At 42.7% G+C, this 22,590-nt stretch overlaps 1 protein-coding gene across 1 annotated transcript; it reads left to right on the top strand.

Annotated features, from left to right (window-relative positions):
- Positions 1 to 436: 436 nt before the first annotated feature.
- On the top strand, positions 437 to 10,579 carry LOC307019725 (caspase-3-like). Its single transcript, XM_079650792.1, has 6 exons — positions 437 to 633; positions 969 to 1,315; positions 1,435 to 1,460; positions 8,606 to 8,711; positions 8,792 to 9,338; positions 9,492 to 10,579. The coding sequence occupies exons 2-6, from the start codon at positions 976 to 978 to the stop codon at positions 9,637 to 9,639; spliced, it is 1,167 nt and encodes a 388-aa protein (XP_079506918.1). The 5' UTR covers positions 437 to 633; positions 969 to 975; the 3' UTR covers positions 9,640 to 10,579.
- The last annotated feature ends 12,011 nt before the right edge of the window (positions 10,580 to 22,590 follow it).

Here is a 22,590-nt window from a genome sequence, read left to right as displayed (position 1 = left end):
GGACTGTATTACATGTTTCTATTTATTTGTACCTGTTTTTGGTTCGTCTGGTCATATTTTGAATCATTTGTTGTATGACCACAAATAAAAGAAGAAGAAAAAACAAAGTGGAAATTGAATCTCACATTATTTTTATTTTAATCACACAAAAATTAATTCTGAAAATGTTTGACTTTGTGAAATTATTATCTTCAGTGTTGGCTATCGGCCCCCATACTAAACAATGAAGAAAGTAAGACAGCTTTTCCTTATACATATTTTTAGTATTTTTCTTTCTGGCAGAATGTATCTTTATGGCCAACTACATTTTTGCCTGTATTTTTTATCACCATAGTCCCTAAATGGGATTCATATCGAGAAAGGTTTTATTGCGGAGAGCCCCCAGACCCCCTGTTTTGTGTCCCCCCCCCACTTCTCAAACCAAAGTTACACCCCTGGTCACTACCACGGCACACAGTGCTGATAATCTTCCACTAGATGGTGGGCTAGCACCACACACACATGCATGTCCATTGTCTGCACATTCTATTCTAGCCTGCTTACCTAGAAGACATGGGAAATGTAAAGGATTTCCGAGTTTTGAAAACGAAAGCAGTCCTGCTACTATTCTCACCGGCACGACGAAGAGACACGGTACAGTGCACTGAAACATGTTGTTCCTTTGTTCGATGTAGGTCGACTTTGATAAAGTGGCTAACTTTAGCAACGTCACTTAATGCCATTATCGTAGGAAGTATGTCTAAAACTTAGCTGATGTAGCCTATAGCAGGTTAGCATGGATTCAATCTAGATAGTTAAACTACATTTGAAAGCGATATCGATTCATTTTGAAGGGTTTTGCTGCTATTATTGTTGCCTTCAACTCATGAGCACATTAAAAATGATACATTTTATTTTTGGTATCAGATTATGATAAAAAGAAAATGGACCAATATATTTACTAAACGTGTTGTTTTTCTCCCTGTCAGATTCAGCATGGCAGCCAACGACATTTTGAGATGTAATAAGACATCCATTCTGGAAACGTTGTGTGCAGACTACAGGCTAATCCTCAACAAAGCTGATCAGAAGAAGTTGATAACTCGACGTGAGTACACAAATTTGAAAAGCATCAACAAACTAGATGAAGAGGGCCACGTTGTGGAGTTGGTGGATAAGATCATGAACAAAGGAGAGGAGACCTGCTTAGCCTTCCTGAACCTCCTGCAAACTGATGAGGATATCCAGAAGACTTACCCTGAGCTGAAGAAGATACTGAAGAAGGAACACTGCCTCTTACCATACCCGGTTCAGGCTTGTTCAGTTGACAACACCGGTACATTAACATGCATACAAATTACTAATACGCATGCCAATTGTGTGTTACTGTGAGGTTGACAATTTAAAATGTTACGTTTGTAAAGTGTCCTTTTGTTTCCCTCTTATTCCCCGCAGATAATCAGCCACAAAAGCGAAAGGAGGTGAGATAACCTAATATTGAAAAAGCACACTTAATGCTAAAATGCTTGCGTCAGGGTTTTTAGTTTGCCTTTGTAAAAAAAAAAGACACAATTGACACACTTATAATCCGTGTATGGCGTCCAATTGTTTTTCTTTATTAAACACGTAAACGGAAGAGCGTCTGAGAGGCGTTTTTGCTTTTTACCTTACTAAGGCCCAATCCCAAACCACTCCCTCGACCCTACCCCTCCGTGACGGAGTGAACTCCGTCTGTAGCCACACTCGCAGCTCAACGAGGCTCCCTCCTGTCAGATGGAGGGAGTAAATACAGCGGCAAGCTTTGGGACGGACTCCCCTCCCTCCGGCAGAAACAGGAAATGCCGTAACTGTATGTAACAACGGTTTCAAATCAGCATCTCTTAGACAAAAAGTTTAAATTAATAACTCAAATAAAACTCCAAACATATTTCATTGTGTTTCAAAGCTCTTTTAGTTTTAAACCTGATGTTTATAAGCTTCTTAGTTTTTGCAACGGTCTGTAAATATACACAACTTTATAATAAAATGCACACATTTACCTTTTTCTAGACTAAACACAGGTATGATCCTAAGTTAAAAACATATGAGGTTATCATGAGGTTGTTATAACATTGCAGTTTATCAGTGGATGTTTGCTGGAACTACTTGTTAACAGCTTGTTTCCTGATGGACACACACAGCGTGACTCCAGTCAGGTAGAGACCGGTCTCAAGTCAGCACCGCTGCAGACTCGCTGTTTGAAGGCTTGATAGCCCACTCCCCCTCCACACCACTCCACACTCGTTGCTTTGGAACAGCCCTCAATATGGCGGACCCTCCGCGTGAACGCGCAAACGGAGGGTTAGGGTGTAGGGGGCGGTTTGGGAATGGGCCTCCATGGTCAAATGGTCCTTGGAGCGAGGGGCGGGGCGAAACTGATTTCAAAAACAAAAAGCACTTGTTTGCTAAAATCACACTTTGAATCACCACAGTATCCTGCTGAAGGAAAGGTGATTATTATAAACAAGGGGAATTTAGCGATCACAACGAAAACAGCTAAGACACATATTGAGCCCAGAGAATGGATGTTATTAAGGGCTGTAAATATAATAAGCCTCTGTCTAAAATGGACAACTTTGTTAGGAGATTTAAACTATACAGCGGTTCTGCACTGCGGTCACTCAGCCGCCTCTCGCGTTTGTTTTTTCAAATCAGCTGCTCTTTATTTTTCCTGCTATATTTGACGAGTGATACAAATATTTGTTACCACAAGTTCTTAAGGAAACTGACACTGTTGGACTCGGTTCTAGTTTGACTTTTACCAGAAATAAAATGAAGTACTTTTGCGGTGTACTTTGTGAGTAATCCTCTGTCAGAGTCCCCTCCATAATGCATGTTTTTCTGCTATCTTTGATGAATGATAAAAATATAATTTTACCATTAGTTCTTAATGAAATTGATACTGTTTGACTTTGGATTAGTTAGCCTACTACTTACAATACATTGAAGTACTTTTACTGTGTATTTTTTGAGAAATCCTCTGTCAAAGTCCCCTGCTGAGAACAAAATCAAGTCACTTCTGCTAAGTTTGATGAGGGAATTCTTTTTTGTTGCCATTAGTTCTTCATGAGATTGATCCTGTTGGACTCAGTACTAGTGAAACAACCCCCACAAGTATATGAAGTACTTACTGTGTATTTTTCCAACAATCCTCTGTCGTCCCCTCCTGAGAACAAGAATGCATGTTTCTCTGCTATTTTGAATAAGCGTTGAAAAAACTTTTTTCATGAGACTGATATTGTTGGACAGAGTATTTTAAGAGGATGGTAGACTGCACGCTGACACACTCTGTCACTCTTGTTGCCCTCTTATGAAGCTGCTGTCTTTTAAAATATGATTATTCCTCCGCCGCTAGTTCGTACCTCGCAGATTCTTCAGTCTCATCAACCTCATCCTTCCATCAGTCCCAGTCAACGCCTCCAGCACACTTCCAGTGTCTGACTCCATATGATATTGTCCTGATGCTGTAAGGGTGATGCCCCATGATCACAAAATGACCCCTCTAGAGTGCCAAGGACCTCATATTATGTCTGTCATTAATGTTACATCCCCCATTAAAACAATTTGCTTTCCTTTTTCTCTTCTCTTAACTGAATAGCCCTGTCTTTAAGTATAATACAATGTAAAGTCCTTTTCCTGAACCATTTGAAGGCTTCAAAACAGGCATTTTTACTGTATGTGTTTGGAGAAATGACACAATCAATGGCCCAGAATTGTACTTTATAAACTATGAATCTTGTGGTGCTTGAAGAATTACACACTGGCTAAGCCGGCCAGGTTATATATGCCTTTTTTTGAGCCCTTTTTTGTAATATTTATTCAAATGTCTCTAATTATTTAAACAAACCACTATCTGAGGATTATACAAGCAACCATAAAACGCCCTTTATCTAGAGAGACATTGAAGCCCAGGAAGAATTTATCCTTTCAAAAATCTTTTCATCTGCTGTATTAATAAAGTTGCCACGTGTTTCCAAATTCAAGTTAAGGCACTATCTGTGCAGAACATTACAAATATTCTTAATTTGCAGCATTTTTTTAAAAAAGTGTTCAGAAAGACTGCATTCATTATATGCTATACAGGACTGTCTCAGAAAATTAGAATATTGTGATAAAGTTCTTTATTTTCTGTAATGCAATTAAAAAAACAAAAATGTCATACATTCTGGATTCATTACAAATCAACTGAAATATTGCAAGCCTTTTATTATTTTAATATTGCTGATTATGGCATACAGCTTAAGAAAACTCAAATATCCTATCTCTAAATATTAGAATATCATGAAAAAGTATACTAGTAGGGTGTTCAACGAATCACTTGAATCGTCTAATTAACTCGAAACACCTGCAAGGGTTTCCTGAGCCTTGAAAAACACTCAGCTTGGTTCAGTAAACTAAATCACAAGTATGGGGAAGACTGCTGATCTGACTGCTGTCCAGAGGACCGTCATTGACACCCTCCATCGGGAGGGTAAGACACAAAAAGAAATTTCTCAAAGAGCAAGCTGTTCACAGAGTGCAGTTTCAAAGCACATCCACAAAAAGTCTGTTGGAAGGGGGAAATGTGGCAGGAAACGCTGCACAACCAAGAGAGATGACCGCAGCCTTAACAGCATTGTGAAGAAGAGTCGCTTCCAGAATTTGGGGGAGCTTCAAAGACAGTGGACTGAAGCTGGAGTCCAGGTATCAAAAGTCACTGTTCACAGACGTGTCCGGGAAATGGGCTACAATAGCCGTATTCCCATGGTCAAGCCACTTCTGAACTCAAGACAACGGAAGAGGCGTCTGACTTGGGCTAAGGAAAAGAAGCACTGGACAGTTGCACAGTGGTCCAAAGTCCTCTTTTCAGACGAAAGCAAGTTTTGTATTTCATTTGGAAGTCAAGGCGCCAGAGTCTGGAGAAAGGCTGGAGAGGAGCAAAATCCAAGTTGCTTGAAATCCAGTGTGAAGTTCCCACAGTCAGCGATGGTTTGGGGAGCCATGTCAGCTGCTGGTGTTGGTCCACTGTGTTTCATCAAGCCCAGAGTAAATGCAGCTGTGTACCAAGAGATTTTAGAGCACTACATGCTTCCGTCTGCTGAAAAGCTCTATGGAGATGAGGAATTCATTTTCCAGCATGATCTGGCACCTGCCCACAGTGCCAAAACCACCAGTAACTGGTGTACTGACCATGGCATTACTGTCCTCGATTGGCCTGCAAATTCCCCTGACCTGAACCCCATAGAGAATATGTAGGGTATTGTGAAGAAGAAGCTGAAAGACACCAGACCCAACAATGCTAATGAGCTAAAGGCCGCTATTGAAGCATCCTGGGCATCCATAACACCTCAGCAATGCCACAGGCTGATTGCCTCCATGCCACGCCGCATTGATGCAGTAATCCGTGCAAAAGGATTCCCAACCAAGTACTGAGTGCATTAATGGACATTTTCAAATGTTTGATTGTGTTTTGCTGTTATAAATCTTTTTTTTTTACTTGGTCTGAGGAACTATTCTAATTTTTTGAGATAGGATTTTTGAGTTTTCTTAAGCTGTATGCCATAATCAGCAATATTAAAATAATAAAAGGCTTGCAATATTTCAGTTGATTTGTAATGAATCCAGAATGTATGACATTTTTGTTTTTTTAATTGCATTACAGAAAATAAAGAACTTTATCACAATATTCTAATTTTCTGAGACAGTCCTGTATATCTATATTTATATAGATATATGTAATATCAATATTTGTATTAACTAACCAAAGTCAATTTAAATAGCGGGCACAAATTGGTTAATTGCCATGGATGTGGTGTTTGATATAGTTTATGTTCAATTTCAACTATTTTAGGCAGAAAAACGTTTATTGACTAAACCTTTTTTAATAATTTACTATAATTTAGAAAGGTTTTTGTGAGAAATCATTTCAAAAGTAAAAATGTTTCCATTTTATATTTAAATTTGAAATGTTTGCACACAACATTAATAATTTATACATTTTAATCAATTTTTTTAAAATTATGAATCCATTTATTTTATTGTGTTTCCTTGAGGCTGGGGAAGATATCCAGTATGTAGTTCAACATGTAATGCAAGTAAGTATAAGTATAACATGGAAAAGGAAATAAAATAGGTTTCATATAGGATGTGGATTTATTTTCTCTCACCTTCTAATTACACAATCAAACAATCTATAATTTAGCTCTGGCCTTCACTCACAAAAAAACATTTTGTTGAATTGGACACATTTTTCGAAGCTCTATTGACTGACATGCAATTACTGGGACTGATGGAATAATCCGTGAGGAATGAACTAGGAGCAGAGAAATAATCACATTTTAAAAGACAGCAGCATCATAAGAGGCCAACAAGAGTGTGTCAGTGTGCTGAAGGAATTGGGACCAGCTATCCAGGCCAGACTCTAAAGACTTTCCAAAGGGTAAAAATGCTGCTGCTGGAGTACTAACTGGAATTATTGCTGATATCATGTCTACCATCCTCTTAAAATACTCAGCAATATCAGTCTCAGGAAGAAAGGTGTTTTAACGCTTATTAAAAGAAAAGTATGCATTCTTGTTCTCAGGAGGGGACATTGACAGAGGAGTACTGGAAAAGTACACAGTAGGCCTAAGTACTTCATAGTACTTGTGGGGGTAGTTTCACTAGTACTGAGTCCAACAGGATCAATCTCACGAAGAACTAATGGCAACAAAAAAGAATTCCCTCATCAAACTTAGCAGAAGTGGCTTGATTTTGTTCTCAGCAGGGGACTTTGACAGAGGATTTCTCAAAAAATACACAGTAAAAGTACTTCAATGTATTGTAAGTAGTAGGCTAATACAAAGTCAAACAGTATCAATTTCATTAAGAACTAATGGTAAAATTATATTTGTATCATTCATCAAAGATAGCAGAAAAACATGCATTATGGAGGGGACTATGACAGAGGATTACTCACAAAGTACACAGTAGAAGTACTTCATTTTATTTCTGGTAGAAGTCAAACTAGAACCGAGTCCAACAGTGTCAGTTTCCTTAAGAACTTGTGGTAACAAATATTTGTATCACTCGTCAAATATAGCAGGAATAATGAAGAGCAGCTGATTTGAAAAAGCAAACTCGAGAGACGGCTGAGTGACCGCAGTGCAGAACCGCTGTATAGTTTAAATCTCCTAACAATGTTGTCCATTTTAGACATAGGCTTATTATATTTACAGCCCTTAGTAACATCCATTCTCTGGGCTCAATATGTGTCTTGGCCGTTTTCGTTGTTATCGCTAAATTCCCATTGTTTATAATAATCACCGGTCCTTCAGCAGGATACTTAGTGATTCAAAGTGTGATTTTAGCTAACGAGTGCTTTTGTTTTGAAATCACTTCCGTGAGTTTGGCCCCGCCCCTCGCTCCAATGACCATTAGACCCTTTAGTAAGGTAAAAAGCAAAAAGCAAAAAGGCCTCTCAGACGCTCTTCCGTTTACGTGTTTAATAAAGAAAAACAATTGGACGGTAGATACACAGATTACTTATTATCCTGTATTTACATCTACTCATAATAGCTTTGTAATACTGTTAGGGTAAGATTCAATCTTAAGAATAGTAAAGTTAAAAAGTAAAGTTAAAATGGGACTAGATATCTTCTTACATTTCTGACATGGTAATATTGTGTAAGTATCATTTCCATGTTAATTACCAAATGTACATACATTTTTCTTTCTGTTCTATTATTTATGTTATAGTGCTGCATATAGATGTAAAAATCTTTCATAAGTGGATTCAAGCACCAACATTTTCTTGTTCGTCTCCATGGAGCAATTTATTAAACAAAAACAAATCCTCAACCACTTATATTTTGAAAAAAATGCGACCAATTTCCAAAATGACCGTGATTTCCATCCAAGTAAACAATATTTTAACATTTTCACCACTCGATCAAATTCTGCGATTTTGGTTTTGAATTACAGCCAAATTCACTATTTAGAAAATTCTTCAGAGCTATTTTCAGTCCTTTTTAAACACAGAATGTTACAATGTGGGACTTATTAGAAAGCATTTGAGAAACTAAACCACACTTATACTAATAAGAGTCTTCTATGTTAGCAGCATTAGCTTCCAACACTAAACACCATGATGTCACCAGTGTATCTCTACAGTACTACATTTCTACACCCCAAAATACCCCCACCGCCTCAACTGCATTGCATATTGGCTACCCAGTTTTCTATTGGCAGATTATTTGGATTTTATGGCTTAGACAACTTCCGAGTCATTCATGACCTCTGAATTTTGTTTCTACGTTGTTATTAAATTGTATGATTTGATGTGAAAAGTGATTTTATGGCAAAAAAATTACATTTCCAAGCCATCAAGTGGGCATTTTCAAAAGAGTAAACTCAAAGGAGTTTGTTTGTTTTGACTTTTAGACTTTTGGACTATTTATTAAAATATTAAATTATCTGCAGCACTATTTAGCCATTATGTCCACAAAGCTATTATTATTCATCAAAAAACTTAATGTGTAAATATATTTACATACATAGCACAGCCCTAATCCATTCCAGTTAGTTTCATCATTTTGTGTTTGTGTGAAATTGTTTCTGTTGTTTTCAGGACGGGCAGTATGAGTTGAACAGCCAGCCCACCGGCCTCTGCCTGATCATAAACAACGCACATTTCAGGGATGGTAGAGTGAGACATGGAACCGATAAAGATGCTGGTATGTTACAGAGTAGACAGATTTACATTATCATCCCGGTTTTGCCTGTTGAAGCCTAACTAGGTTTTATTTCACTGCAGAAAGCTTGGCAGAGGTGTTCAGCTGGCTGAGGTTCAGAGTGCTGATGTGTAAAGACCAAACCAAGGACCAGATGGAGCGAGCGCTGGTATGCTTTGCTTCTCAGTGCAACTTCTCTCAGATGCAGGAGTTCAATGTCAAGGAGTGGACTTGCAGCGGATTCACCGATCTTCAAGATGCTCCTCGGCATGGCGATGCCTTCATCTGCTGTGTTCTGAGTCACGGAAACAAGGGTGTCGTATTGGGGATTGATGGGCAGCCCCTCCCTATCAAACAAATAACGACAACCTTCATGGCAGCTCCTCAATCTCCCCTCACTGCCAAGCCCAAAGTGTTCCTGATCCAGGCCTGCCAGGGAAGTCAGATACATCCTGGGGTGTTATTAGAAGGTCTGCAGGCTGATGACTCTCACTCGACATCCATCCCTCAGGGAGCAGATTTTCTAGTTCATAGTGCCACTGTTGAAGATTATAATGCTATACGAAGCAAAACGGAGGGGAGCTGGTTCATCCAATCTGTCTGTAACCAGCTAAAAGTAGGCTGCCTGAGGTAAATCTCAAACTCAACATTAATTATATAGTTATTGAAATATCCCATTGTAGATCTAAATCTGATAACATAGTTACCATGTATATTTTACACTTGACTATGTGAACATTATGTGATAGTAACATGTTTTTCTACACCTCATATGTTTTTTAGGAACGAAGAACTTGAAGTTATCCTCCGTCGGGTGAACAATGAAGTAGCCGGGAAAGAGGGTGGTGCGATGCCTAGTGCAGTAAAGCAGATGCCCGAAATTAGGCACACCCTGAGGAAAGGTCTTGTGTTGACTCCAAATCGCAACTGAAGCTTCATCGCCAAAAATAATGCAAACACACTATACACAATGAATGAATGAAAACTTTATTACAGACTCAGCATCCAGTTAAAAGACAATACATTACATAGATAAAATACAAGGCATTACATATAATAAATTACATACGCAGCATAAAATAAATTCATAGTTTAAGAATAATTTAAATCAGTGTCCTACAAAGAGACAACTATACCAATGTCTCCATAGCTGCGATTGGTAGCGTATAGTACTAAACCTTATGTTCGATAAGGCCAAAAGGATTTCTTTATCAGAGTCATTAAGCCGGCAAATACATTTATACATGAGATTTCTTAAAACAGCTTTTAGAGTATTGACTCCTGCAGCCACAAACATTTCACTTGCATTAGACCATCGAGGTCTCTTCAGCAATATTCTCATGGCATAATTATAAGCTACTCGAAGATTCCGTAAACTTGCCTTTCTGTAGTTTGACCACAAGTGTGCAGTATAGAGTGGTGTACAATATGCTCTGAACAGAGACATCTTCACTCCATCTGTACATGCACCAAACTTACGTAGGAGAATGTTTGCTTGTGCATACATTATGCGGCATTGCCTATAAATATCTTCATCATCTGTCATTTGTTCTGTAATAAAGTGTCCAAGATATTTTTACTTATTACAGACACTTAAGATTAATATCAGACAATTTAAAATCAGGAAATGTAAGACATTTATCCTCTTTAGTTCTAAAGATCATGAAAGCACGTTTACTGGCGTTGTATTTGATGTCATGTTCCACACCATACACAATGTCTTAGTGTGGCATTTTCTTAAAATGCATTCTATCTTTTTTATTATTCTTAATCTCTCTATTTTTCTAATCATCACTTGAGTTTTGAATAATTGTATTTTATATTGTCACAGATTTTGGTTGGAGAATAAATCTGTTTTTATACCCAAAGAATGATGATCACTGGTTGGTCCATGTTTTGGTAACGGGAGTAGGGAGGGTGAACATAAGATTTCTCAAGTTATTATTTTTCACTGGAACTTTCTACAAACGGAAGCCCTAAATGCCGGACTCTGGTGACATTTGCACACCTAAAAAACAGGATAATAATGAGAAACTATATTTTTACTCCATCCTCAACACAAGTATGCATAAATGTGAAAGTGTTCATGAAGTACCTTTAAAACAAAAATCTATTTACTATGTCTTAGGTAAATAAATTCAAACATGAACAGTAGCCTACAAAATTAGTACATTTATATGAAAACCATTAAGTAACTGAATAATGAGGTGAAAATCAATTAGTCCTTAAATCAATTACCGTTATTTTTAAAGTTTCCTGGACACATGGAGCATTTTAGAACGGATTTAACCAACACATGGATGAATAAATAGGATTTCTGTGCAGGGGCGTTTTTTCTCCAAAATAAAAGTTTTTAATATTACGATCTACTGTATTGGCTTTACTGGTGCGATAGGCAGAATGCAGAGTAACATTAATTCCTAATGTTACTCTGCATTCTGCAAGGGTCTGCATTCAGACCCCTTTCAGCGGTACACCGCCACTGGCTGGCTAAAGCGTGCATGGAAAACAATAACACCTGTGAGGCTAAAAATCACAAAAAAACAAAAGACTGTATAAATGGACGTAGGGTCTGTGACGTGGAAAACTTATCTTTCGATCCCATTTGAATTGTGCCACGAATTAAACATATGATGTTTGCCAATCTTAAACAAATAATTGTCAAAAAAGTAACAGTTTGTCGTAAAACTTTTGAAATATAAGACTATGAAAAAGGCTCAACCAGAAAGACTACAAATCCCAGAATCGCGTAAGTGATGTCATAACTGATGTCACAATTGTTTTCCTCCACCAAATAAGAGATAGCTAAGATAACGATAGTTACGGCTGTAACTACGGTTCTATGAGTCCCGGATGACCGTCAGAGGCGGTACTTTAGCACTGGATATGTCCATCGCATGCATGCGCAGTTCGAGTACCTAATAACAACAAAGTCACCTGTGACCCACGTGACTACGGCTACATAGCCCGGCGTCATTAGTGGATCGGTTCCCAGAATCTTCTCACGAGCACACAAGAATTCTGAGTGACCGGAAACTCTGGCGGTCATCCGGGACTCATAGAACCGTAGTTACAGCCGTAACTATCGTTCTATTTCGTCCCTACTGACCGCCAGAGGCGGTGCTTTAGCACTGGATGACCTATACCAACCATGTCATGAAGAATCCAAGCCCTTGCTCACTACTGGAAGCAGCGGAGCTCGGCAACAGGACCACGCCCAAAGGATGGGGACTGGCAACATTGACCCGGTAGAACCTGGAGAATGAGCCAGACGATGCCCACGACGCTGAGGCGCAGATGGTCTCCAGGGACACCCCTCTCAGGGCAGCCCAAGACGTTGAGATGCTCCTTGTAGAGTGACATCTCACCCCTGATGGCGGGGGGCGGCCACTGGCCCCATAGGCATGTGAGATTGTATCCACAACCCAATGGGACAGCCGCTGCTTGGAGAGAGCACAGCCCCTTCTCGTGCTGCCATGGAAAATGAAAAGCTGCTCTGACTGTCGTATATGGGCCGTAGCACCAATATACGCCTCTAGGGCACGCACAGGGCACAGCAACTCAGGCGTGCCGTTCTCTCGTGGGACGTTAAAGCGCGAAAGCTGGATAGGCTGATTGGAGTGGGCAAGTGGAAGCACCTTGGGCAGGAACGCCACGTTCGGCCAGAGGGCAACACCCGCGCCATCGGAGTACCACCCTAGGCATGTATCGCTCACGGAGAGGGCATGTACCTCTCCAACTCGTTTCCCTGAGGTTATGGAAAGCAGAAATGCTGCCTTTAAGGACAGCCACTTAAGCTCCACCTGGGCCAGGGGCTCGAAGGGATCAGGCAGCAGGGGCAGGTCCCAAGCCGGAGCCCTTGGAGTGCTAGGGGGATGCTGCCGTAAAGCCCCTCTCAGGAAGAGGGACACTGACCTGTGGCACCCCGCCGTGGCGCCGTCGACCCGAATATGTCGGGCAGAAACAGCAGCCACATAAATTCAGAGTGGAGTGAGAACGCCCACTGTCTAGAAGGGACTGCTGTCTGCGCAACAGCGTACATGCTGTCCCAAGGAACACGCACATTCTTGCCCCCCAGTTGGGGTAGAAAGTGCGTGAGTGCAAGCTGCACAGCCCGAAGCTCTAGCACGTTGGCATGGCGTGCACCCTCCTGGGCAGACCACTGACCCTGAACGGTCTTGCCCTGCCATACTGCACCCCACCCTGAGAGACCTATGGTGACGGTCTCCTGGCGGGATGGGATGGCGCCCATGGGCACGCCCATCAGGAGATAGGCCCTGCCTCTCCAGTGTGACCGAGAATGGAGGCAACGCTGCGACACCCTGACTTTTCTGCACCTGTGCCACTTGGCGTCCAAGCGAAGGCTGTTCAGCCACATCTGCAGCGGGCCCAAGGGCCCAATGGCTGAGGCAGAGTAGAACCCCCTGGGCTAAGCAGAGTGTCTACTGGCTCGATTGCGTCCTTGGACAGAAGGACGGACAACTCTTGAGCCAGAGCTAGGGCCTCTGCCGGATCGCTGACGACTGTCATTTTGTCCCGGCGGAGGCTAGGGCCCGGAAGTGCGGTTCGTACCCCTGGGTTAAGGTGAAAACCACCCAAGGTCCGGAAGTACAGACAGCCCAGTAACTGAGCTGCTGCTGGGAAAGCAGCAAACGACAGTCCCCGAGAGTCTCGGGGCCTAACCCCCCAGCCTCCTGTAAGGCGCCGGTAAGGCTCTGAGGCACGAGGCTGCCTAGAAGGCCGGCGGCACGAAAGCCCCCGGGAGGTGGATGAGTGGGCCGCTGGAACCTGCGCAGACCACCACTGTAAGCTGGTGGCTGAGAGTGACGGCTAGAGGGGCCCCTGGGCCTGCTGGGAGTGGGCACAGGCCTATGAAGACCCGAGGGTTGCTGCCTGGTCTGCCTAGCTTAGGCAGCACGCTCCAGTGCCTACAGGGCAGCTGCCCCAAACAGCTCCCCTGGCTCGACTGGCACACTACGGAGGACATGTCTCCGACAGTGTTGACTGAGCAGGCCAACCCTGGCGACGAGTCTGCACCAATGATGCATCACTGAGGCCCAGCAAAGAAGGCTCAGACGGAGCCTGCTGCAGAGAGGTAGAGAAAGGAGGGCAAGACGGTAAGCTAGTAGCCCCCACACCGGCCCCTGGCTGAAGGGCCAACAGGAGCGACTTTGTCTGCTCCATGACGGCAGCTAACCGACCCACCTTAGAGGACAGCCTGTTTCTAGCCCTCTACCTGGGGGGTGAACCCATAGCCATCCCTCCATCAAGTCGCCGGGAACGGTCAGACTGAGCTGGAGGAAGTTGCGACGAGGAGAGGTGCCACCTCTGCTCATGCAGGCGCTTTGCGTGAGACCCTCCCTCAAATGCTCGAGGCCAAGGCAGAGGGGGGCAGCAGTCATGGCCGTCCTCGGGCTCAAGAGAAGCCATACAGGCGCTACATGAATGAGCCAGTCTATAGGTAGCCAGATGCAGCGTAGCTTGGAGTGGGCGCGAGAACACAGCCTTCCCCAGCTACCTGCTGAACGGAAAGAGTAGAGCAATGCTCCTACTCGCCGAACACAAAGAGGGATGTAACTACACCCACGTTACCGGCAGAGGGAGCGGGAGCGAGAGCACTGCCTTCACCTAAATAAAGACGTTTAACAGGACAGCTTACCCGGGCGGCTGCTGCTAGAATCAAGCAACACGTCTAGCAGGAGCGGGGGCGAGAACACTCCCCGCTGGTTGAGTTCATAACGAATACCAGGTGCAGCGTACCCGGGAGCGGGTGCGAGAACACAGCCTTCACCGGCTACCTGCTGAACGGAAAGAGTAGAGCAATGCTCCTACTCGCAGAACACAGAGAGGGATGTAACACCCACGTTACCGGCAGAGGGAGCGGGAACGAGAGCACTGCCTTCACCTAGCTGCATTAAATAAAGAAGCTTAACGGGGCAGCTTAGCCAGGTCGCTGCTGCTAAGAATCAAGCAGCACGTTGTGATATATTTATTTTAATGTCACCTTATATATATTCATGTGTGTTAAATTTGAAGGGACAAAGTACATTTTTCCTCCCCAATATAGAGAGGTGAAGTCTTTGTGTTTAGAGTGGGATGTGAGCAGGGGACATCCTTATTTGGGCATAGCTCCAAATCTCTGGAATGTTTCCATGGTAAAAAAGAGGGTGCGTTACACATGCTTAGGGCAGATGTGTGTGTGTTTTCATTGCAGTAAATATATGTGCTGCGTGATTACTGTTCAACTATACCTCTGTTTTTATTCTTTCATGTGTGGGTACTAAATGGCTACAAACATTGTGGAGAAATTAGCTTAAACATGTTATATTACTCTGTATGAAAAAGGAGCAGTTGTGGATGACAGGAGACATTCTTCTTAAGATTTTCAGTATGTCAATTATCAGGGAAATCTACTTGTTTTAAATAGATGTGTGTGGTTAATTACTTTGTATTAATAATAACAGTATGTGTAAAAGAAGCTGGAAATATGCAATGTGAAACCTTTTATTTGAAGTAAGATGTGAACAATAGCTCAAATGGCTGGAAAGGCTGCAGGACAAATGAGTGTGTTGTCTATACTGGGCCTGTGTGAAGTTTGACTATTTGAAAAGCATCTCTAATACTGCTTAAGAGCATAGGTAATGTGTTCCTCGTTATTATTGATATGAAGGTAATTTACATGTATTACGTATATTTAGCCAACTATAACAACTATATCTTAAAACATATTTTTAACTTGTGTGTGGTAACCTGAGGGGGGGAAGATGGCCACAGAGACAAAGAGCCATAAAGGGGAATGTGTGTGTGCTGGCTGCAAGATTTGAAATAAGATAAGGAAACTTGTTATTTAGAGCAGGTTCGTTCCAGACACCAAAAGGTATCTGGTTTTCGTCAAACTGAAAGAGACTTTTTGTTTCCGGGTTTCTTCTGCTGCGTCGCGCTGATTGGGTACGACAGGCCATGTGTTGGTCTCTCCCAATGAGATGACCTCTGGGGGAAGCATCCACACACCTCCTCCTGTTTTTTTAGTATGAAAGCCTGTGTTTTCCTTTGGTTCGCTCTCTTTTTTCCTCATGCTGTCCAAGGGGTAATACCTCTCCCAGTGAGAGGAACTGGAGCCGGAGTAATCCGGATTACTCCATGATTGAGGTTGTATTTGTGTTGTATATTTTACCATTAAAGCAGGTTATTGTTTAACCCTTATCCTGGTGCTTTGACTTTTCCTTCTTTTAAAACAAACTCATAGAGGAACGCGCGGAACAGAGGTTCTGCCCCAACAACGTCTACCAGGAGCGGGGGCGAAAAACACTGCCTGGATGAGTTAAGTAACGAAGCTCAACAGAACACGCCAGATGTTAGCCAAGCGGCCGCTGCTAACAATCAGAGCAATACGTTTACCGGGAGCGGGAGCGAGAGCACTGCCTTCACCAGCTGAGTTTAAATGAAGAAGCTTTAACAAAACAAGCAAGATGTTAGCCATGCGGCTGCTGCGAACAATCAAAACAATATGTTTACCGGGAGCGGGAGCGAGAGCACTGCCTTCACCAGCTGAGTTTAAATGAAGAAGCTTTAACAAAACATGCAAGATGTTAGCCATGCGGCTGCTGCTAACAATCAAAACAATATGTTTACCGGGAGCGGGAGCGAGAGCGAGAGCACTGCCTTCACCAGCTGAGCTGACCTGAGCAGGTTTTTATTTTTTCTACATTTCTGCTTAAACTTGCTTGAAATTTACAATTAAAAAAGTGAATGCAGGATTTGATATGTTTTACGAGACATAAGGGCAGGAATTCAGAGGGAAAGGAGCAATTTTGAGCTCTGCTCTTAAAAACGGCTTTTTTTTAAGGTCATACGTCAAACGGGTCATATTACATCACACAGGGGACACATCTCTGCTTTCTGACCGCGGGTATAGTAGAGTTGCGTTGAGTAGAGCGGTTTTATTTTAAGGAGCTGGTATTTTTCGGTAGTTTTACATTGTATTTCACCATTTGTAATCATGGTGCAGTATTGTGTTTGTGCAGGTTGCACAAATACCAGCCTGTCAGGACATCGAGTCCACAGTAAAAAGGACCGGAGCTAGCGTTCGTTCCTGAGTGCGTTGTGCATCCACCTCACTGCAGCACATACTCTCCACAGCTTTATCAGGAAACCGTATTACTTCTCTCTCCCCCCCCCCCCCCCCCCCCCTTCGCTGCTCTCTCTCTCTCCCCTCCGGTACACGGCACCGTAAGACATAGTGTGGAGTTGCATTAGGTAACGCTGTGGAGGCTGTACTGCTCCAGCCGTCTCCTTTGTGTTTGTTTGTTTCACCCTGTCTGTGTTGTTTGTGTGTGCGTGGTGGCTGTCACTCCTGGCTCCCGGCTCAACCTCCACTCACCTGCTGCAATCAGCTGTGCACCCTCCCCGACTACACACCTGCTTTCCATCAAGCCATTTACAACGGCGTATCAACGGAGGCTCCACAACCTTTCTCCGCCAGATCGTCAAGTATCAGCCGTATCTCGCGTCTCTCCTCCGGTACACAGCACCGTAGTGTGGAGTTGCATTAGGTAACGCGAGATACGGCTGATACTTGCGCATTAGTTTCTGTTATGGATCAGTATCAACAGTCCTGCCAGTAACGTTACTATATTATCAATGCTACTTTAGTTATAGCCTGATATATGATAGCTAACTTTACAATGTTGTGATGTGACGTTAGCTAACATTCTGTAGCTAACGCCGGTCACTCACCGAGATAGCTGCCCAGTTCTCCACTGGTTCTCCTCACACCACAGCTCAATTTCTCACCGATGGCCGTTATTTATTCTAATCCTTGGCTGCTCCTGGTCTCTTGGACGCCTAGCAGGCTCATAATTATAAGGTTGTGGTCCGTCATATGCATTTGAATATTCATGTTCAACTTCTTCTGTGTCTTCTGTGTCGAAACTAGCATTGGGATCCATGTTTATAAATACGTTACTCTGGCCACTCTCCCCCTTGTGTCCCCCGTGTTACGTCACACGCGGGAGGTCACGTGCCGAGGCTTTTTTATGCGGAAGTGAACATTTCTTACAAAAATGACGCCAGATGTCACTGTAGTGTATATTTCTGTATATATTTTTTTTAAATCTAGTGTATTCATCATTTTCCTACACATTTATTCACAGGTGTCTTTAACCTGGAAGTTGCTCTTTAAATAAAGAAGCTTTAATAAAACATGCAAGATGTTAGCCAAGCGGCTGCTGCTAACAATCAAAACAATATGTTTACCGGGAGCGAGAGCGCTGCCTTCACCAGCAGAGCTTAAATAAAAAAGCTTTAATAAAACAGGCAAGATGTTAGCCAAGCGGCTGCTGCTAACAATCAAAACAATACGTTACCGGGAGCGGGAGCGAGAGCACTGCCTTCACCAGCTGAGTTAATAAGGAAGCCTAACAGTACACGCAAGACGTTAGCCAAGCGGCTGATGCTAACAATCAAGCGAGATCAAGTCAAACACAAATGTTTAAGACCGGATAACTAGCTTCTAAAGAAGAGAACAGCACAGAGCCGTAGTTACAGCAGTAACCATGGCCAGTGCTTACACGGCATAGAACTCTAGTTACAGTAGTAACTATGGCCAGTATTTACACAGCTTAGAACCGTAGTTACAGTAGTAACTATGGCCAGTACTTACACGGCTTAGAACCGTAGTTACAGTAGTAACTCTGGCCAGTACTTACACAGCTTAGAACCGTAGTTACAGTAGTAACTATGGCCAGTACTTACACGGCTTAGAACCGTAGTTACAGTAGTAACTCTGGCCAGTACTTACACAGCATAGAACCATAGTTACAGTAGTAACTATGGCCAGTACTTAAACGGCTTGGAACCGTAGTTACAGTAGTAACTATGGCCAGTACTTACACGGCTTGGAACCGTAGTTACAGTAGTAACTGTGGCCGGTGCCTAAAAGTGTCAGCCAACGGCTGCACCCTAGAAAATATAATATTGGGAGGATGAAATCCTCTTTAATGGCCACACATGCAGAGCACACAGCACACACAGTGAAGATTGTTTTCTGCATATCATCCTAGTGCTAGAGTCTAGTCTGGTACTAGGATCAGTAAATACAACGATATAGTGTACTTAATGTACTTAATGTACGTTAAAATCATAAACACATAAATAAAGAAAAAATTTGAATTTCACTTACCGCAAAACCACATTCATGCACCGTCTGTTTTAACCGCAGAGGGAGTCACAATTGTCCGAAATAAGCATGAAGAACAAACAAACACGTCCGAGTTCAAGTTATGTCCCCCGGATGAACTGAGCAGGCAGAGTCCCTGTAGACAAGAAGTTTACAGCAGCAGTCACTGGACAGAGCTGTCACTCACTGTGACCACGGTCTAAGTTAAGCATAACTTAAGACTGAATATTAATTAAACAGATGAGTTGAGAAAAAATTCACCCCCCAATCAATAGTCATGAAGGGGGAATCTAACTATACAGAGTATAAGTTTTTTTGAACCACGATGTAAACATGTTTATTTCTGCTGTAAAGTTGGGCATTTTAATATATCTATGGAAATTGCTCCCTTCTGCAGACTGCTCCTACTGGCCACTAGATGAACTGCAGTTTGAGGCACTTCCTTATTGGCCTCCCGGCTCTGCCCCAGAGTTTGCCTCTTGCAAAAAACGCAGGAAATTGTTGCAGTAATGCAGTGGTTCTCAAACTTTTTCTGTCAGGCCCCCCCATTGGAGAAAAAAAAAAGTTGGACCCCCCCAACACAAATAGTCTCGTAAAGGGCCAAGTTAACATTTATTCATATACATCAATATGAAAGTGGGCATTCCTTTGCTAGGACAGTGATAATAAAACTTGCGTCAGACATAATTCAGCAGACGTCTCCACGTTTGCAATCAGCCAACGTAGTGTAAGTATGCTAACGGACAGAAAAAACACACGACCACTATCGCTCAGAGTTTGGCCTGGAGTAAGAGCCGTTTATTGTTTCTGCGCATGCTCATTAGCATCACCACGTTTCAGGCACATTATGATGATGTCATACACATGAACATAAACATGACTTTTTATATTATACAAATATGCTCAACAAAAACAATGCTCCATAGGTCTGTGTGGTCAAAACATAAATACATAATACAATTGTGCAATCCCTTTGCTAGAACAATAAGTTATAATACTTTGCAATCTGTGCAAAAAAATGAAAAGAAAGAAAATGCTGATATTTGGCAAAAAAGTGTCTTATCACAGCTTTAGTGGCTGCAATGAGCCTGTTTTGCACTGCACATTTCTTCAAAACGGGGATGCAGGCTCAGTGGCGGTGCCAGAGATTTATTTTGGGGGTGCTGTGGGGTAGCTTGACGTTTCATAGAGGGTGCTCAAACATTTAGGGTTTCCCATTAATGTACCGGTCGGTCGCTACAGTGGAATTTTCTACTGCAACACTCCCCACGCACATACACAGTGTATCCGCGACTGTTACAATGAAGGCTCGATAATCAGCTCACTGCATATACAGTAGGTGTAAGCAGGGGTAAATGCCCCCCAGGGATTTTATTTTTTTAAATATTGAAGTTAAGGCCCAGATACACCGGTCCGAAATCGGCAGTAAATGGGAGTCGGGCCGAACATGAGCGTGGACACGCCCTATTCGGAGTGGTGTGCGCTGCACCGTCGGGTCTTTTCTGCCGACCTGACGCCTTTTCTTGCCGATTCAACATGTTGAATCGGCGTCGGGAACACCACCGGAAGTCGGACAAAGGGATAACACTGATTGGCTGTCCACTTAGCGAAACAGTGCATGAGAAGCGTTAACGGAGGTAAACAAATGATTTAAAATGGAAGATGGAACACACACGGATGGCTATTTCACCTCATCGGTTTATAGAGCTCCTGTTCGTTCATGTTTTCAATGGACGAGAGTGAAAATGGAAAGAAAAACGCTATTTGTTGTTTGTTTATATCACGGAGTCTGTTCTTCTTCTCTGTCTTCTGGTTGTTCCGGTTGTTGCCTCTTTTGAATGATGAATACACACTACCGCCGCCTGCTGGTAAGGAGAGTTATTGCCACTCACGCATACGCAGTTCATACGTGCTCGGCTCGGATTTGCGGTGTGTTCCAGTGCGCGAAGTCGGCAAATACGCAGGAGAGTCCGGCGACGCAACACTCGGTGTCGGCGACTTCTCAGGTGACTGGCCGGTGTATCTGGGCCTTTAAAAGCATCAATCTGCTGCACTTTGAGAGCAAAATGAAGAGATATGGATAAATCTATCAACACCCATTTGAAACAGAACTGTAAACAGATTTACTATTTCTTTATGGATATTTTACAAATCACTCCTCTTTTAAACTTTGTTCTTTTTTTACTGTCATATAGCATTTCATACCTGTTTTTCATTTATTTTCTTATTTTTTTATAACTATAATGATCATATAAACGTGTGCCTCGGAAATAATTGTTTACCCAGCCACTAGCTCGCTAGCACCAGAAGCTAACAACAACGATCTCCGGTACCGGTGCGCTCTCTCTCGAACTTGCGCACGCACACAAAATGGCTCGTTCCACACACACACACAGAACCGAGCTTGAATGAAACACAGAGACCCAGACGTACTTGCACTGTACTGTATCATATTATTGATTGATTATTGCCGCCCCCCACTTTGAGAAACATTGCAGTAATGTGAGGTCGCATTCAAACCTAATAGTCCGTGTTCAGGTGCGCACGAGACTACAGTTTATTACAATGTTTCATTTTTCAGAAAGTTCGGTTTGTGTTCACGGGCAAAACTCAAACGGACTATAAACTTTAAACACAAGTCATGTGCACGGAAATGCTGTTCAACCATTGGTCAGACATTAAAGGGGTAAAACCGCAAATCCCTGAGATTTCAACAACCACGGATGTCTTGAAAGACTCTTTCGCTAAAGATTTTGAAGACATCCGTGTTCTTGTGACTAGTAATTACTAGGCTTCCTATCTTTTGGTGCGGACTGCGTTCACACCAGAGATGAACTGCTCCAGAGTTCACTTGCAAGCGGTCCGAGACCACCTCTTTTAGGCGGACCAGCGTCCGGTTGTTTAGTTCACTTCAGAGGTCTCGGGCTGCGTTCACACCGACCCAAACGAACCGCACCAAGCGGCTAAACGCACCAGGGTTCGATTCAACCGGACTATATGTGTATAAGTCTGGAAAAAAAATACTGAAACAAAGAACTGTAAATCAAGTTACTGAATTAAATACCTGTAGCCTACATAAACAAATACCAAAATACTGTGACGTTCACAAATGGAGTTGGAAACAGGCTTCCAGTTATTAGGCTTTAATAACTCTTCTTATTCTCAGATGATCACAGGTTCATGTACAGCTTGTGGGTTCAACCTCACACACCAACTCTAACTCCCACACACACCCATATATATATATATCAGTGTCTACGTCACAACTTCCCCGCCCTCCCCGTCTGCTCCCCCAACCTCAACCAGCATCACGGTACAGCTCTATGATTGGCAGAGAGACGGGGGATGCCTGAGTGACACCCTCAGCATCCTATACTATGGTGGCCGGCTGGTGCAAACGCGGAACAACGGACCAAAACGCATACATAAGCAGGAAACACCTGCAAATAATGAAATGAAAAACAAACAAACCCTGAAAAACGAATACAACAGAAAAATGCTGCATTTACAGAAATGATGCAAACTAAATACAACACACAAACCCCGAAAACAAATGCAACAAAAAAACGCTGCACGATATGCAAAGTCCAAAGCACATGCAAATCCCAAAGCACATAGAAATAAAAAACATTCCGGAAGTTCTCCAGGCCTCTAGGGGGCGCGCTACGTGGAACAGATTGATGTATGACCAGACATAGAGGCCCA

Source organism: Notothenia rossii, assembly GCF_949606895.1.
Source record: "Notothenia rossii genome assembly, chromosome: 9".
In the NCBI taxonomy this organism is placed as follows: domain Eukaryota; kingdom Metazoa; phylum Chordata; class Actinopteri; order Perciformes; family Nototheniidae; genus Notothenia; species Notothenia rossii.
This window is presented reverse-complemented; position numbering and strand designations above follow the sequence as displayed.